Source organism: Erpetoichthys calabaricus, chromosome 3, assembly GCF_900747795.2.
Source record: "Erpetoichthys calabaricus chromosome 3, fErpCal1.3, whole genome shotgun sequence".
In the NCBI taxonomy this organism is placed as follows: Eukaryota; Metazoa; Chordata; class Cladistia; order Polypteriformes; family Polypteridae; genus Erpetoichthys; species Erpetoichthys calabaricus.
Window position 1 is genome coordinate 284119979 of NC_041396.2, and position 18823 is coordinate 284138801.

General features: G+C 39.4%; 1 protein-coding gene across 1 annotated transcript in view; it reads right to left on the bottom strand.

Moving 5' to 3' along the window:
- Nucleotides 1-4291: 4291 nt before the first annotated feature.
- Nucleotides 4292-18823, bottom strand: part of LOC114649048 (asialoglycoprotein receptor 1-like) — a 47316-nt gene continuing 32784 nt past the window's right edge. Inside the window, exons 5-6 of the mRNA XM_028798465.2 lie at nucleotides 14908-15014; nucleotides 4292-5902 (exon numbers count right to left, since the gene is read on the bottom strand). Of these exons, the coding sequence (XP_028654298.1) occupies nucleotides 5734-5902; nucleotides 14908-15014 (276 nt within the window). The 3' untranslated portion in view covers nucleotides 4292-5733. The remainder of the gene's footprint in view (nucleotides 5903-14907; nucleotides 15015-18823) is intronic.

Below are 18823 nucleotides of genomic sequence, written 5' to 3' on the forward strand. Positions count from 1 at the left end.
CTAAACTGTGGAATGGTCTGCCTGCTACTATAAGAGATGCCCCTTCGGTCACAGCTTTTAAATCCCGGCTGAAGACTCACTACTTCAGTTTAGCATATCCTGACTAGAGCTGCTGATTAACTGTACAGACTGCATCTCTGTTGTTAGTCATTAGCACTTAAACATAAGTAACATGACAGTTATAATTGTATACTAACCCTCACTTACTCTGTTTTTCTTCTCGGTACTCAAATGTGGCACTTGGTGCCATGGCCCACCTGCCAAGTTGTTTTGCCTGCCTAAGGAAAAGTCATCCCAGATGGAGGATCGCAGGAATCGTGGGAGAGAGGGGTCCTTTCATCGGATTGGCTGGCCCAGCACTGTCTCAGCTGTGGAATGGCCAAATGGGGGAGGCAGCTTGAAGGATGAGGTCTCCAGGACTCTATACAAATACAAATCTTATTATGGGATATATCATCTACTGTTAAATTCTACTCTGTACTTCTAAAATTTATATATATATATATTTTTTTTTTATTTATTACTATATTGAGAAATTGTTCTGTGTACTGTACTGTATTGTATTGTATTGACCCCCTTCTTTTGACACCCACTGCACGCCCAATCTACCTGGAAAGGGGTCTCTCTTTTTGAACTGCCCTTCACAAGGTTTCTTCCATTTTTTCCCTACAAGGTTTTTTTGGGAGTTTTTCCTTGTCTTCTTAGAGAGTCAAGGCTGGGGGGCTGTCAAGAGGCAGGGCCTGTTAAAGCCCATTGCGGCACTTCCTGTGTGATTTTGGGCTATACAAAAATAAACTGTATTGTATTGTATTGTAATACCAATTTCTTCTTTTTTAATTAATGATATATCATAGATCCATATTTTATATATACCTACTTAACTTTTATCGACATTTATCTAACTCTACACAGTATTTATATCTCTAGTATCAGAATGTAGTTTAAGTTAATTTGTTTTGGTTTCAATAGATGTATTTTTCAAATTTTTGATTCATTTTCTTTTTTTCACATCTTCGCACCCCCCTTTTTGTTACTTCGCGCCCCCCTAGGGGGGCCCACCCCACAGTTTGAGAACCACTGTTTTAAATAAAGTTAAACACATATAATTCTTTTTCTACTATATTTCTCTTATCTGCTTATTTCCGCAATGGTTACAAAAGGGATGGGTAAGGCTCATGTTTGTTCTGCATCCAGAAAGGACACAATCCCAGGGAACAAGCGCCCCCTGCTGGATACACATGGACAAACAGGTGCACCGTTGTATGTGATTGTCCTTTAGTGTTTTTGTCAACTACTTTCAGTTATTGATTATTATGGTCTGTGACTTTTAGGATGTATGACATGTGCAGGTGAGAGTGGGAATATTGAGTGCAGTACATGTTGTTAGTTGTATGAGGTTGGTGAATAAACAGCATCAGAAACTTACTTCTGGGTTTGTCTTTTCTTCATCCTTAAGAACGCTATATGTACAAGTGTTCTTAATAATTTTCTCATTAAGTGTATATATGCACTGTTGCAAACTCTTCTGAGATTGTATGTATTAATTTAGCACCTTATTGTCATATTTACATAATATTTAATCCTAAGGAACCTCTTGTTAGTTACAATCTGCATAATAATACACGATTATGTGTTCTGCTACCACACATGCTGCTAACTTTATGTAAGAACACAAAAAATGTTGCCATTAATACATTGACTTCTTGCTCCACAATCCTTGCACAGCAAACTCTTTGCCTGCTGTATGTCTATACTGAACATTTAACTTTTCATTACTTTCTCATATACGAAGTATAGGAAAGTATTATAATCGTCCAAAGATTTGATGTCGAGATTTTGATGAATCTCGACATTTTAGATCTCCTTGACTTTCTCGTATACGAAGTATAGGGAAGGTTTTGGAATCGTCCAAAGATTCTATTATGAGATTTTCACCTCCCTGAGTCCAAAAATACCACTTTTGAAATTATGTTTGTGTGTGTGTAAACACGATAACTTGAGTATGCTTTCACTTAGGTCAACCAAATTTTGCATGCAAATATTAGGTACAAAATGTAGATTTCTTTCAACTTTTGGGCTATGTCCATTAACCGAAAGTGGTACTTAACCTTTTATTCATGCAGCTGCAGAGTCCGATTTATTCAGCTTTACTTTTATAATAATTGTTGAATATATTATTAATTTGATTTGATTTGTTGTTGATGGCTCTTTAATGTACATAATATCAAAATATAATTATTGTCTTGCAGCTTACTCCTCAAATATCCATCCCCATATCTGGGTATACGAGGAAGTCGAGTGGAGACCGCTCCAGATTTTTTTCTGTTGTCTTTGTTTGTATCATGTTGCATTATGGTCCCAAAGACATGTCATTTCACGTCTCTTTAACTCTGTATATGGTTGAGATGACAAATTAAGCTGACTTGACTTGATGCCCACATAGCCATTGTCATTATGGAGTGTGTGCAATGAGTCACATTCACTTAGGTTTCACTTAGGTTTCTTTCCACAATCCAAAGATACCCACATTGGGTTCATTAGCCTGGTGTGACTGTATGTGAGCTGGTGTTAGTTTGCTTTGGGGTGAGTTGGTGTCCTCTGCAGAGTTTATTTCAGCCTTGTGCTGAGTGTAGCTGGAATAAACTCTTAGCTCTCCATGATTATACAATATAAATGGAAAAAATGAATAAATGGAAAATGCATATTAGTGACACCTAGTGACACCTGCCCATTTTCTAGTCTTGTACTTTCTAGAATTTGTAGCTGAGAATATAAATGACAAGCAGACCTGGAGGGGGCATTACACTACATATAAGGGAGGGTAACTAGGACATGAAAGTCAAGCTGAGTAGCATAATGATTTAGTACATATTTATTTCTGGCATTTGGATTCTTACAATTAATTACTTTTAATAATTTAGAATGTTCTCATGACATTATATACTATATAAAAATGTCATTTTTTTGGTTAGTTAACATAATTGTGCCAAGTTAATACAGTTCACTTTACATATTTTGGTGATTTTGTAGAGGACATCAACTGTCACACCACCAAGAATTAATCCCATGTCCCGTACCACCACCTATACACTCAGTCTCAGGCTTTCAGATTTCCTTTAGCACTGAAGACTTATTTGAGTGCAAGGGCATGAAAGTAGCTACAGGTAATGAATAAAAGTGTGAAAGACGGAGGGCACAAAAACAGGGCAAATGGACAAAGATCAGCAATCAGCAAAGATCAGCCACACCACGACATGGTGTTGAGGGTGTCAAGCAGCTATACAATCTTTCTTTACACAGTTGTAGACCTTATAATCTCTTAGTTTCATGCCATAAATTTATGAAACTGAATGCTGTACATGCCAATACAATGCATACCCTGATAAACACATGGAGGAACGACAAAAGGTGCAGAGGCAATCATCTAAAGCTGTCATGCGATGGCATGAATCAATGGCATGACCATGAAAGAAGGCACAAGAGAAGGTGCAACACATAGCAAAACCATAAAAAAAGAACTGAAAAGACTGTGGATAACTGCTGAACCTCACTGAATCATAACGGTAAGACAAGTGGAGGTCAACTGTAAGTAAAGGTGAAAGTTCAATTAGACATTATTGCATCCTTTCCACTCTTTAGAACATGGTCTGTGACAAGTCAACAGTTGACATGTGCAGAATGAACCACAGCAACAGGAAAGCATCCATATGCAGAATACGTGACATAACACGATGCTGTTATCAGTAAGGCAGCACAAAAGAACACACCACTCATAATACATAAAATTACATTTTAATAAAAAAAAAAACAAAGTGAAAAATGCTCCAAAAACGTAGTTCAAAATGAATAAAAATCATGACAACACCAGCTTTGTCTCACGTTAATATCAGAAGTCCACTGTGCTCAGTCTGTTGGAGAAGAAAAGCCCATCGGTTAAGTGAAGCTTGATGATGTGAGGGCAATGTGGCGTCCCACTTATGTCACAGAATAAGAATACAAGGATCAGGAGGTAATGAAGTTGAAAGAAAAGAATGTTGTTAGATTAAAAATCACAACCAGGAAAGGATAAAATATTTGAGGTAGTAAGAGACACAAAAAATTCTGCGGTATGGGAAACAACAAAGCAATTCAATAACTGATTCATGAACAACTGTAAGAAGCCCACTAATTCATTAAGAGCAGGCAAGAAGTCAAGCATATTGGAAGGAGTCAATTTCCAATGAGTGAATTAAAACATAAGAAGTTTGACAAATGACAGGCGACCATTCAGTCCATCAAACCTGTTTAATAATAACAATAATAATAATTATATAGTGCCATTCGCATGCTCAAGACACTTCACAGAGTCTCAGAAAGAACAGCAGGGTATATGTAACATTGGATACAATATATACTGCATAGAACGCTAAAACAGATAAATATGGGACATACAAAGTATTAAATATAATAAAAGACAATAAACAAGAGTAAAATACTAAATTCAATACTAAAAGAAAAGCCTGAACAGATAACATCATTGGTGATATAACACACACACACATTATTCTGTGCATCTGGACAAAGTGGTAAACTGACAGAAGGGGCAGAATGTCAGGTTAAGTTAGAGGCCTTCCTGATCAGATGAGTTTTTAGTTGTTTGGAGTCAGCTAATCTATCTAATTTCGGGATGTCATTCCAAAGTCTGGGTGCTACACAGCAGAAGGCCCTGTCACCCATAGAGTGCAGGATTGTGTGAGGCACAACAAGATGGCCAGAATCAGAGGCCCTTAGTGGGCGAACAGGAGCAGAGCAGTGGAGAAGGGCACTGATGTAGTCTGATGCAAGGCCAATTAAAGCTTTGTAAGTTATTAATAGAATTTTAAATTCAATCCTGTAAGACACAGGGAGCCAGTGGAGGCGAAGCAGGATGTGGAATGGTGTGTAACGGTTGTGGAACAATGTGGAACGGGTGACAGATGGATGAAAAACTTTGTAAATATGCGGTGGAGGGGTGGGTTAAAAAATAGACCAAAATCCCACTTTCTTTTTTTTTTTTTTAAAGTAACCCAAAAAACTGCAATCCCATGACAGCCGATTCCTTTTCCTGTGGATAATGATCAAAAATAGTCCAACTGGATGAGAAAACCGTGGACCTGGCAACACTCTTTTCACCGCTACATTATTCTGAGGTCTTGCCATATGGCACTTGCATTGGTAATGCAGCATCAGCTCTGAGTTATGCTGCAATTGTGAATCTGGCTGTTTGGTTTTTATTTTAATTTAAATGTGAAAAGGTTTCATTCTAAACCATATATGTTAGCACAGTAAAAAAAGATAAAAGTAATTGTAGGAGAGAACTTTTTTATTGGAGCAGCTTGGTCCTTCCTCATGGATCCTATGTCCTGTATTTGCATATTCTTCCTGTATGTGTCTGTGTTGGATTTCCTTCCACTTCGACAAAGATAGAGATTTAAGGTTGACTAGCAATTCCAAATTGGTCCTAATATGAACAAGTGTGGATGTGTACATTAGTGGGCACTGGCCAAGGCCGTCTCATGTCCTGTTCTCCAAGCTGCCAGGATAGGCTCCATCACCTCACAACACAAACTTGTGCCTTTAAGTTCACTAACAAGGAAGGTAAAAATCAATCTCCAGGATCAGCACGGCAGTGGTGACAATACACCCATTACAAAACATTTTAATATCATTTAAGAGAAATGAAAATTAAAGTAAAAGTAATTTTGAGCATCTGCTTTAAAAGATGTCAACGTTTTGTTCTTTTTCACAAACTCTTCCTATGCTGCGATCACAAGGTACATCATTCCAGTTATAGATGGAGTCTGCCCAGTGTCTTATATGAGCACAGTCCTCTCCATTAAGAGTATTGTCTTTCCAGTCATCAGGCTGTCCTTCTCCCCAGTAGCTGAATAAAAAACATATGTATATTGATGTTAAAATTACTGATATTGATAATTAGACCCAATTATCTATCTGTCTTAGTAACATAAATAGATTAACAGTTGTATGCAGACCCTTTCACGTTATGCACACTTTATTGTGTAGTAGATTTCATTTTAAATGGACACATTTGTCATTTTTGCCCATTGATCTACACTCAATAACCCATAATGATAAAGTGAAAACATGTTTTCAGAAAGGTTGCAGATTTATTCAAAATCAAAAACTGAAATCTCTCTTTCTTATAAGTATTCTGCCCCTTAACTCGGTACTTTGCTGGAGCTCATTTGGCAGCAATTTCAGCTTTGAATCGTCTTGGGTGAGTCTACAAGCTTTGCACACTTGGATTTGGGCAGTTTATTCCATTCTTTCTGAAAGATCCTCTCAAGCTCTTTTAGATTGGATAGGAAGCATCTGTAAACATCTTTCTATAGATGTTATATGGGGTTTAAGTCTGAGATTTAGGCGGACCACTCAAGAAAAGTCAGGGACTTATCCTGATGCCACTCCGGTGTTGTTCTGGCTGAATGCACTGGGTCATTGCCATTCTGAAAGGTGAACTGTTGTCTCAGTCGGATATGGACTGCATTATGGGGCAGGTTTTCATCAAGGGCATCTCTGTATTTGGTTGTAGTCATCGTTCACTCAATTCAGACCAATCTCCCAGTCCCTGCTGTTGAGAAGCCACCCCAGTGTGATGCTGCCACCACCATCATCATAGGGATGGTATTAAGCAAGTGATGGGAAGTGCCCGATCTTCACCAGATATAGTGCTTAGATTTCTGATCAAAGACTTCAGTTTTTGTATCATCAGACCAAAGAATATTTTTCCTTATGCTCCCCAAGACCTTTAAGACCCCTTTCAGTAATTTTCATTCTATTTTTAATATACCCTTCATTTCCAAAATTCTTGAAAAAATAGTGGCTATTCAACTTCATTCTCATTTATCTCAAAATAATCTGTATGAACAGATCCAGTCTGGTTTTCGTCCCCTCCACAGTACAGAAACAGCACTTATACAAATGACTAATGACCTCCTTATGGCAGCTGATTCTGGTTTAATTACTATTCTCATCCTCCTTGATCTGAGTGTAGCCTTTGACACTATTGATCACACTACTCTTCTCAATAGATCATCTTCGATTGGCATTACCCACACTCCACTAGATTGGTTCAGATCCTACCTCCCAGGCCACACTCAGTTTATTCACTGCTGTTACTTCAGGTGTGCCCAAGGGCTCTGTCCCGGGGCCCCTCCTTTTCATTATTTACCTCCTTCCCCTAGGTAATATCTTTCATAAATATAACATTCATCTTCACTGTTATGCTGATGGCGGCACGGTGGCGCAGTGGGTAGCGCTGCTGCCTCGCAGTTGGGACACCTGGGGACCTGGGTTCACTTCCCGGGTCCTCCCTGCGTGGAGTTTGCATGTTCTCCCCGTGTCTGCGTGGGTTTCCTCCGGGCGCTCCGGTTTCCTCCCACGGTCCAAAGACATGCAGGTTAGGTGGATTGGCGATTCTAATTGGCCCTAGTGTGTGCTTGGTGTGTTTGTGTGTGTCCTGCGGTTGGTTGGCACCCTGCCCAGGATTGGTTCCCTGCCTTGTGCCCTGTGTTGGCTGGGATTGGCTCCAGCAGACCCCCGTGACCCTGTGTTTGGATTCAGCGGGTTGGATAATGGATGGATGGATGTTATGCTGATGACACCCAGCTCTATCTCACTAGCAAACCTACTACTTCATTTCCACCCTCCTCACTTATTGATTGCATAGCAGAAATCAAATCCTGGTGTTCTTCAAATTTTCTTAAATTAAATGGTAACAAAACTGAGGTTCTCCTCATTGGTACAAAATCAACATTATCCAAAACTGATCATTTTTCATTTGTTATTGATAATTCCTCTGTCTCCCCTTCCCCACAGGTTAAGAGTCTGGGTGTCATGCTTGACAGTACTTTATCCTTTCATTTCCACATCAATAACATCTCCCAGTCTGCATATTTCCACTTGTGTAACATTAATAGTATTTGCCCCTCCCTCACTCCTCACACCACTGCTATCCTTGTTCATAGCCTTGTCACTTCTCGTCTGGATTATTGCAATTCCTTTTTCTTTGGTCTTTCTCGCAAATCTCTTTTTAAGCTTCAACTGGTCCAGAACTCAGCTGCCCGCATCATTACTAGAACCCCCTCTATTCACCATATCACTCCCGTTTTGCAGCAGCTTCATTGATTTCCAGTTCAGTTCCAAATTCAATTCAAAATTCTAACTTTTAAGGCTCTCCACAACCTTGCCCCTCCATATCTGTCTGACCTCCTCCATGTTGCCATTCCCTCCTGTACCCTTAGATCCTCTTCCTCCATCCACTTGACTGTCCCCTTCGTCCATCTTACCACTATGGGGAGCAGAGCATTCAGTTGCTCTGCTCCCCAGCTTTGGAACTCACTACCATCTGAGCTTAGAAATATTGAATCATAATTACAGTAGTGTTTTGAACATTTTTTCGGTTGATGTTTCAGCCGTTGTCTTCTATAGTAGTTAGACAGTGATATGGTAATTTTGTAGGTGAGATATAATATAGTATGGAAAAAAGTTGAGCATAAATTCTGTATAATAAGGTAAACAAACATCCACCCAATACCAACATCCAGCACGGCCCCAAACATCTAACTCCACCCCAAACATCCTGCTCCTCCCTGCTCTGCACTCATTTGTGTTTTCTTCTGCGCTGGGCTGCCTAAACCAAAGCACCACTGTGGTGTTATCAAACCAGTTTTTTATTGCACATTACTTTTTATCCAAATATGTACAATTAATGAATTGGCAGACTAGTATAAATGTTTCTATTGTGTGTTTCTTTGCCAATTTTGCAATGCTTTTTGTAATTATTTGTGTGTGTGTGTATGTATATGTATCTTCTTATATACTATGCTACCGTGGCTGTTCGTTTGTCTGTCCAGAATTTTAAATCACCTGTAGCTCGCAAACCGTTTGGTACACATATACTAAGTGACGTCTACTATCCGCTTTCGGGGTGATGATTTTTATTACTCTTTTTATTTTTATTTTATTGTAGAATCAACTTTCGGCAGCACGCAGCAGGGCGGCCGTGCAGTGCATGCGTACGTGCACCGTTCTCATTCCCTACCACCTTCGCGGTCACTTCCCGTACCTCTTCGTATCTTAAATCATTCTTGAGGCAGATTGAAGACTTAAGTGCCAGTTTAAGTGAAAAAATTAAGTACTGCAACCCAAAAAGTAACTTAATCAGTTTTAACGCGAAAAGATGCAGACGGAAGAAAAGAAGCAGCGGACCGCTAGGGTGGAGAAAAGAAGAGCTGCTCAGGAAGCAGCAAGCGCATCAACATCTGAGCAAATGAATGCTAAACGTACAGTGAAAGAGGATGAAAACTATGAATGCTCAAGCCAAGTGTATAACGTGCAGTGCTCCGTTACTGGCATATATATATATATATATATATATAAATATTATATATATATATATATATATATATATATGTTTAATTTTTTCCAGATTTTGGAGTGCTGGACTTCTTGTAAACTGGTTCTTGTTATTTTATTGGAGGTAGTGTGGCTGATAAGCCCCCAAAATCTTTTCTTGTTTGTTGCCACCAACAAATCACCTGTGACATTTAATCGTGTTAATCGTGCTAACCAATCTCTCTCTCTCTCTCATTCTTCCTAGGGCACAAAGCAGAAGCGGAAGCAGAAGCAGAAGCACAATGGCCGACAGTGAGATGAATTGCGTTGCCATGGTCGTAGAAGAACTCCAGGCACTTGACGAACAGATTCAGAAACTCCTATCCAGACGATGATACCTTAGAGATCTGAAGGCTTGGCTGCTGGATAAACCGTCCTTGCCATCTGTAATCGGCGTAACATCAACCCCGCGTTGTGCCGCTCAAGTGAACTCCACCCCCGCGCCTCGTAGGAGCGACACCGATGATGACCTCAGCGTATTTCAGCTATGCAGGTGGGGGTTCAAGGCCAGAACACCTCCATCGGCACAGGCGAGCATCTGGACTCAGAACCGGTTCGACCCTCTTCGCGTCCCCAGTTCACCTTCAGCCCCTGGTGATGTAATAGTCGTAGGTGATTCTATTGTTAGAAACATCAATATTGCATGCCCTAATCGAAAATCATTTGTTTCTTGTTTTCCCGGTGCTCGTGTCCGAGATGTGATGAGACGTGCGGCGGCAATCTATGAAAAGCACAAGAAGAGGGCAGTTGGAGCAATTGTTTTGCATGCCGGCGTGAACGATATAAGGCACCAACAATCGGAAATCCTCAAGGCTGACTTCGCAGCATTAATTAAAGACACGAGGTAGAGGACCCTATCGGCAAAGATCTTCAATTCGGGTCCACTACCTCTCGTCAGACGATCAAACGAGTACTACAGCCGTCTGCTAGGATTAAACAACTGGCTGCAGGGCTTCTGCAAGAATCAAGACATCGGATTCATCAACAACTGGCACCTCTTTTGGGAAAGGCCGCATTTCTTCAAGAGAGATGGCCTGCATCCGAACGGTTTTGGCGCCCGGGTCCTCTCCGAAAACATATCTAAGGTATGTATTCATTTATCTTGACTATCTATCTCTACTCTCAACCCCTTCCGAAATGCTACTGCTATGCTAGGACATGATAATTGTTTAATAAAATCTTCCGTAAAAGTGCACAACACTAATACTGTAATAACCAATCTCAATGCACGTAGAAAATCTAGGCAATATGGCATAAACACCAATAATTTAATTAAAATTATTACTTTAGATGAACAATGTATTAAAACTTTAAAAACATACTATAGATTAAACAAAAACTACACACAGAGCAGCACTAATAAAAATAACTTAGTTCCTGTTCCAAATATCAATAATGCACATAGTATTCATCTCTGACCCTCCGAAACATTAAATATGGCTCTATTAAATGCTACAGCTTTAACTAACAAGACGTTTTTTATCAACGATCTTATTAGTGATAAAAAAATAGATTTTATTGCACTAAGTGAAACGTGGCTTAGCTCAGATGGCGCGGCTGTTTTAATCGAATCTGCGCCTCCGGATTACAGTTTTACTCGTGTGGATCGCCAAGGAAAGAGAGGCGGCGGCTTGACAAATATTTACTCAAGCCGGTTAAAATGTAAAGATGTCAGTCTTGGTAAATTCAAGTCCTTTGAGTATCTTGCCGTTGTTATCCATGGAGATTCTCACGTTCTAGTATTAGCCATGTATAGACCTCCTAAATTCAACGCGTCTTTCTTTGAGGAATTCTCTGACTTAATGTCAATTTTAATTACAAACTATGACACACTCTTAATAGTCGGCGACTTTAATTTTCATATAGATAATCAATGAGACCAAAAAGTAATAGAATTTATGAACCTCCTGGACTCTTTTGATTTGAGACAGCTCATTAATCAGCCTACACATAAAGCAGGTCATACGTTAGACTTAGTGATTACTAAAGGACTAAAAGTTGATATAAAGCAGGTCATTGATATGGGTCTATCAAACCATTTTCTTATACTTTTTAATATAGAAATAATGATAGAAAACACTCATGAGAAACATATTGTTAGAAAATGCTTCTTTGATTCATCAGCAGCTTTAAAACTTACAAACATTCTAAGCAATCAGTCCGTTTATATTGCCAACTATAATAGCGAGGATAATGTAAATAATAAGGTGGAAAGATTTAATACTAAAGTGAGAGTTGCTGTTGACATAGTTGCACCTGAAAAGACAGTTAAAAAATCTTCTAGCATTGTTATACCATGGAAGACCCAAAGAGTGTCTGATTTAAAGAGAACATGCCGTATAGCTGAGCGTAAATGGAGGAAGACTAAACTAACTATCCACTATGAAATATTAAAAGTTAAAATAACAGAATACAATAACACAGTCCGTCTTGAGAGGTGCTGCTATTTCTCTAAGATTATAAATAACAATGCTTGTAATCCCAGAGTCTTATTCTCGATGATTGATCATCTGTTAAACCCAGGTAACTCAAAGGAATGCCTCCTAAGTACTTCCAGTAAAACCTATGAGGCTATCGCTGTATTTTTCAATCAAAAAATTAATGATATTAGAAATAACATAGTATATCTCCCCAACACTAAGGATCCTCCTAGACCCCAGCATTCCGTTATAAACAAATTAAATTCTTTCACCAGGATAGATTTACCTGATTTACATAAAATAATTTCTTAACTGAAACCCTCCACCTGCGTCCTTGACCCAATACCAACAAATTTTTTCAAAGAAGTATCGGGCGTGCTAATTGATAATGTTCTTGACATAGTAAATTCATCATTAGATACGGGGGTTTTCCCAGACTGTCTTAAGACTGCTGTAGTTAAACCCCTACTTAAGAAAAATAATCTCGACCCCTCGGCTCTTGACTCAAAGACACATGACATCCTATATGGTGTTCCACAAGGCTCTATCCTGGGTCCGCTGCTCTTCTCAATCTACATGCTTCCGTTAGGTCAGATTATCTCAGGGCACAACGTGAGCTACCACAGCTATGCTGATGACACACAGCTGTATTTATCCATTGCACCTGATGACCCTGATTCTATTGATTCACTAACACAATGTCTAACCTGTATCTCAGAATGGATGAATAGTAACTTTCTCAAGTTAAATAAAGAGAAAACTGAAATCTTAGTGATTGGCAATAATGGATACAATGAGGCTATTAGAAATAAACTGGAAGCATTAGGATTAAAAGTCAAAACGGAGGTAAAAAGCTTAGGGGTAACTGTTGACTGTAATGTGAATTTTAAATTGCATATTAATCAGATCACTAGGACAGCATTTTTTCACTTAAGAAACATAGCAAAAGTTAGACCTCTTATATCATTGAAAGATGCTGCGAAATTAGTTCACGCTTTTGTTTTCAGTCGACTAGATTACTGTAACGCACTCCTCTCAGGACTACCCAAAAAAGACATAAATCATTTGCAACTAGTGTAGAATGCAGCTGCTAGAATCCTAACTAGGAAAAGAAAATATGAGCACATTTCTCCAGTTTTGATGTCACTACACTGGTTACCTGTGTCATTCAGGATTGACTTTAAAATTCTGCTTATGGTTTATAAAACCTTAAATAATCTCGCCCCATTTTATATATCAGAATGTCTGACGTCTTATATTCCAAATCATAACCTTAGATCCTCAAATGAGTGTCTCCTTAGAATTCCAAGAGCAAAACTTAAAAGAAGTGGTGAGGCGGCCTTCTGCTGTTCTGCACCTAATATCTGGAATAGCTTGCCAAAAGGAATTCGCCAGGCTAATACAGTGGGGCACTTTAGAAAAACTGCTGAAAACACATTATTTTAACATGGCCTTCTCATAATTTCACTGTAATTTAAATCTTGATACTCTGCATATCCAATTCATTATAATAACTATTCATGGTGGCTCTAAAATCTGTACTAACCCCTACTCTCTCTTCTGTTTCCTTTTCCGGTGTCCTTTTTTTGGTGGCTTGCGCCACCACCATCTACTCAAAGCACTGTGATGTTCCAACAATGATGGATGGATTAAAAGCCAGAAGTCTGTATGACCATCAGCATCAAGTGACTCCATGAGAACCCTAACTACAAAGAGGACTATTTCATTTATGTTAGGTAGAATGCCCAGAGGGGACTGGGCGGTCTCGTGGCCAGGAAGATTTTATTTTTTTCTCCAGCCGTCTGGAGTTTTTTTTTGTTTTTTCTGTTGTGGTACCCGGCTGGGGTTCATTCCCGGCCAGGATGCCCAGGAGGACAGGAGGAGGGCTTGTGCCTCCTCCAGAACACGAGGGGGCGCCCACCCTGGTTGCTTTGGGGGCCACGGGTACAGAGCTTGGAAGCTCAACCCTATAGGGGCCCGTGTTCACCAGATGCCTTGGGAGCCCTGGACCTCAGCAATTCCGCCACACCCAGAAGTGCTGGAGGGAAGAGGATTGGGGACACCCGGAGGACTTCCAGATACACCGCCAGAGCTTCCGCCACACAGGGGTGTGGCTACAGAAGCTCCTCAGGATGCACCTGGAATCCATCCGGGGTGTATAAAAGGGGCCGCCTCCCTCCAGTAATTGGCAAGAGTCGGGTGGAAGAAGGACGGAGCTCAGAGGAGAGGAGTGGAGGCGGACCAGAGACTAGAAGGCATTGTGTTGTGTGGCCAAGAACTTAAGGAGTGATTGGTGCTGCGGCACTGGGATTGTGCACTGTAAATATGAATAATAAACGTGTGTGTGGTGAAACCATCTTGTCTACCTGTCTGTGTCCGGGCTGTTCCCCACACTGTTCACCCTGGCCATCGGACCTTACTCCTTTTCTAGGTTAATTAATGTTGTCTTATTTTAATTTCTTATTTTGTCTTTTATTTTTCTTTTCTTCATTATGTAAAGCACTTTGAGCTACTTTTTGTATGAAAATGTGCTATATAAATAAATGTTGTTGTTGTTATTGTGTTGTATCTTACTATTTATACAGTGTAATTAGTGATTTTAAATTGCCCTAGTAGTGGCCTTGTCATTGACAGGCATAATCACTAGGGCTGTTTTATGACCTTTGTCTAATCCTCCAATAGGCTCTGTGCTCTGTTACTTTGAATTAAGTTAAAAAGGTATGAAACAGTCTGAATGTACACCTTCATTGTACCTCTTACATGGTTTTTAGGATCATTGTACTTAGAGCAACCTTCACTTAACTATGCAGAGATTTTTTATTTTTACTTTATTTTGTTTCTGTGATCCTGATGTTTAGCAGATCAAAGTCATCAAGAAGAGAATGAATCGTTTCTTTTGGTGGTAAACAACATTAAAAATAAGAATGAGAACAGCACAGTATAGGAAGTGTTATCACAGTGGTAACCAAATGTCAGAATGAACAGTAGAAGAAGACTATTCAGTATATGGCTAAGAAATTAATGAGAACAATATAAAAAGAAAATATTTCACCTTTTCATGGGTGTTGTGTTGTCTACCCAAATCCACCTTCCTTCTTCTTTTAAATCAGAAAGACCAATCCAAACATCTAACTTGCTGACATGTTCTTTCAAAAATATCTAAACATAAAAAAGAATGAAATAAATATACCTAAGGGACTACAAATCTATTTTCTAAACTCACTTTTTTCATTACAAGATCACTAGACCCAAAGTCTTTCCCAGCAACATCAAACATATAGCAGGAACCAACTTATATGAGAAGGGTCTGGCTGCAGGTCACAGACTCGGCCTTCCATGCCTCCTGCCTTCCACAGTCCATAGAAAGAGAAGGGGAAGAGCAGCTGAACAGATTTTCCAATTCGAAAATGAAAAGGAGCTGAAAACGTTTTCCGACACGGAATAATGGCAGAACAGAACAAGGTATGAACTCACAGAATAAAAAGCTCAGTTTATTTAAAGAGACTTTAGGTCCATTAAACAAAACTAAAGAAATGAATGATTATATATAGCAAATCCAAGTGTTCTGTGTTTATCGTCATTACTGACATATCTTATTTTTAAGCGTATCGTTTTAATTATTTTTTACCTCTTGTGTTATTTTTTTTTTAATATTTGCCATATTATTTCATCTATATTAACTTTTTAACTTATTTATGAGGTACTATGTAGAGTGTCTGCAATGTTAGTCTACAAAGGTATTCATGTTTATCGTCGTCAAGTATCTATCTATCTATCTATCTATCTATCTATCTATCTATCTATCTATCTATCTATCTATCTATCTATCTATCTATCTATCTATCTATCTATCTATCTATCTATCTATCTATCTATCTATCTATTAACGTTTGTTGAATATCTTATTTAACTTGCTAGTTAAGTTAGCTATTTATAAATGCACAATAGCGCTTGCTGCCAAATTAATATTACATATTGTTTTTGTCTTGATTTCCGCAGTCACATTTCTCCATAAAGGCAGAGAATATAAAACCAACTTTGATTACATTGATTAAATATCAAAATGAATCCTAGAGCCCTCTTTGTAAAAAGCACAGAGACTACAGCATCCTGCTGCCTCGCCTTCAGAGTCATGAAGCCCACATTGTCAAGTATGCAGATAATTATGCCAGTAGTGTGTGCTTGCAAACAATACTGATGTTTAGATTTCTGAACTACACCTTTTAAATTCAGTTTAAAAAGCTGAGCTAATCCTACATTTTCTGTTGTTTGGCAGGTTTTACTATTTACAGACGTAACACAGGGTGTGTCACCAGTGGCCGTTTCTATTGTTGTTTTTGTTTAAAAGTCATTGTCAACTGTTTACTGTATGTCGGTGTTTAATATTTGTCTTTGATTAATTTTTTTACCCCTTATATTAAGGCCTTCCAGGTCAGATGAATAGCCATGACTGGAATTTTCATGTTGATGGTACTACCATTTCATATTGTAACTTATCTTCTTGTGTATGTCTGTATTTAATGTTGTGTCCAGGTTTCCAAATTACCATTTTGTGGTTTCTCTGGAATTGGTTCCTGCCTTGTGCCCTGTGTTGGCTGGGATTGGCTCCAGCAGACCCCCGTGACCCTGTGTTCGGATTCAGCGGGTTGGAAAATGGATGGATGGATGGATGGATGGTTTCTCTGTATTTCATCCTTGAGGCCCCCTTCAGTTTTAATGAGCTGTGTCTCAACCTTAGTCCTCTCTTCTTTCATTGTTACATTTGTAGAGGGAGGATTACATCTGATTGTTGGTTCCCATTTTTCTCTCTCTCTACAATTTGTGTTGGATATTTGTGTTATGTGTATTTAATTTTTTTTGTATTTTTTTAATTTTAGCATACTGTCCCTAGTGGTTTTGATGTTCCAGAAACGTCTACCTTTCAAAATCCAGATATCTTAAATGTATGTTTATTATGGTTTGGATTAATATTTTTGTAACATTAAACTCCTTTTAACAACTTGATTCTGCTCAGTCCTCTTTAGAATGACATGCTGGCTTTGAGGAAGTGCTGGTGTAGAATATCCAGCCCCAAGGGGTAAATGCAATTCAATATTCCTTTAATAACTTTCATTTAGTTCTGTGGTAATGTGGCAAATATACTTAGCCATGTTGTAAATCAAAGACAAATAGTCAAAATATTTACCATTATAAGATTCTTTATAAATCACTGAAGTAACTGCTCATATTGGACTGAGTGAGCTAACGCCCTTCTAAATGAAGGCCAAGAACCAAACAAAAATTTAGAAGGTACAGAAATAATGGACATCCGGGACAGGGTCATTTATGTGCTGAATGTTTTGGTTCTTTTTAAACATTTCCTTAGGTAAATATTTTTTCTGTTTTCAGGTTTAGACTTTCTTGAGCCATTAATGAAAAAACAGAATAGGAGTAAAGACTTGCACTCCATCTGAAGGAAAAAAAGTCTTGTTATGCTGTTCCATAGCACTGTATTTATGCAGGTTTCAGATCTTTTCTTTTAGAAGAAACATCAGCCTCACTTCTCCAACATCCAGCGCAGGGCACTGACAAGCAGGTATAGACACCTCATTTTATAAAGTTCCATACGAAAGATGAATTACATTTTGTTGATGCTGGCTTACAATGCCTATGGTAAAGTGAATAAAATGTATAAAAAGACTTTAAATGCTTCTCTCAGATGCCTACTGTTAATCATTAACCAGTAGGAGTAAAAGCCCAAAAGACCAGTTTTATGTCTTTTGACTAAGAAATACAACTCTTAAAGGCCTTAAAACATTTGTGTACTGTGTTAATAATAGTGTATCATAAGAAACATTGACACTATGGCACAGTGGGTAGCGCTGCTGCCTCGCAGTTAGGAGACCCAGGTTTGCTTCCCGGGTCCTCCCTGCATGTTCTCCCCATGTGTGCGTGGGTTTCCTCCGGGTGTTCCGGTATCCTCCTACAGTCCAAAGACATGCAGGTTAGATGCACTGGTGATTCTAAATTGTCCCTAGTGTGTGCGACGATGCGGGTTCTGCTCCATGCTCCCATCTGCTGTTCGGGAGCCCTTGAACCCAACACCGTCGATAATGTTACTGATATGAGCTAGACAGTGAGGCAACAAGACAGCAAGGGGATGATGAAAAAGTGCAAAGTGCTTTTATTTAAAAATCCTACAAAACAGTGTTCAAATAAATAAATGCAGTGCATTCAAAATCTTCGTCATTAAATAAATAATCCATTAAAACGAAAGTGACATGTTTAAAACAACAATAGAACAATCCTTTAAAACCGAAGTTAAAACGTTGCTGGAAGCAGTCCTTTAAAACAATGACGAGCCCAGTGCTTCTTTTACACTAGCGTCTCGCCTGCTTCTCCCGTTTGGGCTATGCAGTAGGAGAGACGCTCTCTCTCTCTGCAGCTGTCTGCCTTTCCTTTCCAAACAGGTCTGGAGACCTCCCGATCCTGGTTTCGGTCACGCTCTCATCCCAGGCCTGAGACTTGGAGTCCTTGATGACCAGGACGTTCACACCAAGGACTTCACCACCAAGCCTCCCGGCTCCCGCTGCCGTCCCGGCCTTACGCAGCCAGTCGCTCTTCTTCATTGGTCACTCCCGCTACATGCTCACCATTATTACAACTCCCGGGTGTTGGCCTAACACCCAGGCTTCCCATACAGCTGCCTTTGAGCATTCGCTCGCTCGCTCACCCGCACCGGCGCTCTCTCTCTCTCTCCTGCGTCCTGCTTTCTCCAACAACCTCTGTCTCTGTCTCTGTCTCTGTCTCTTTCGTCTTTTTCTTATTCTATTTTTTTTTTGTTCCTTTCTCTTAACCGTCTCTGGCTTCTTTTTATAATGGACGTGGCAGCTGTGGCATTCAACAGTTCTCGGGAATAATTACGGAGTGAACCGTCCCTCACCTGTGCACTTAGGTGAGAAACGTCCGCAGCACGAATCCACCCGGGA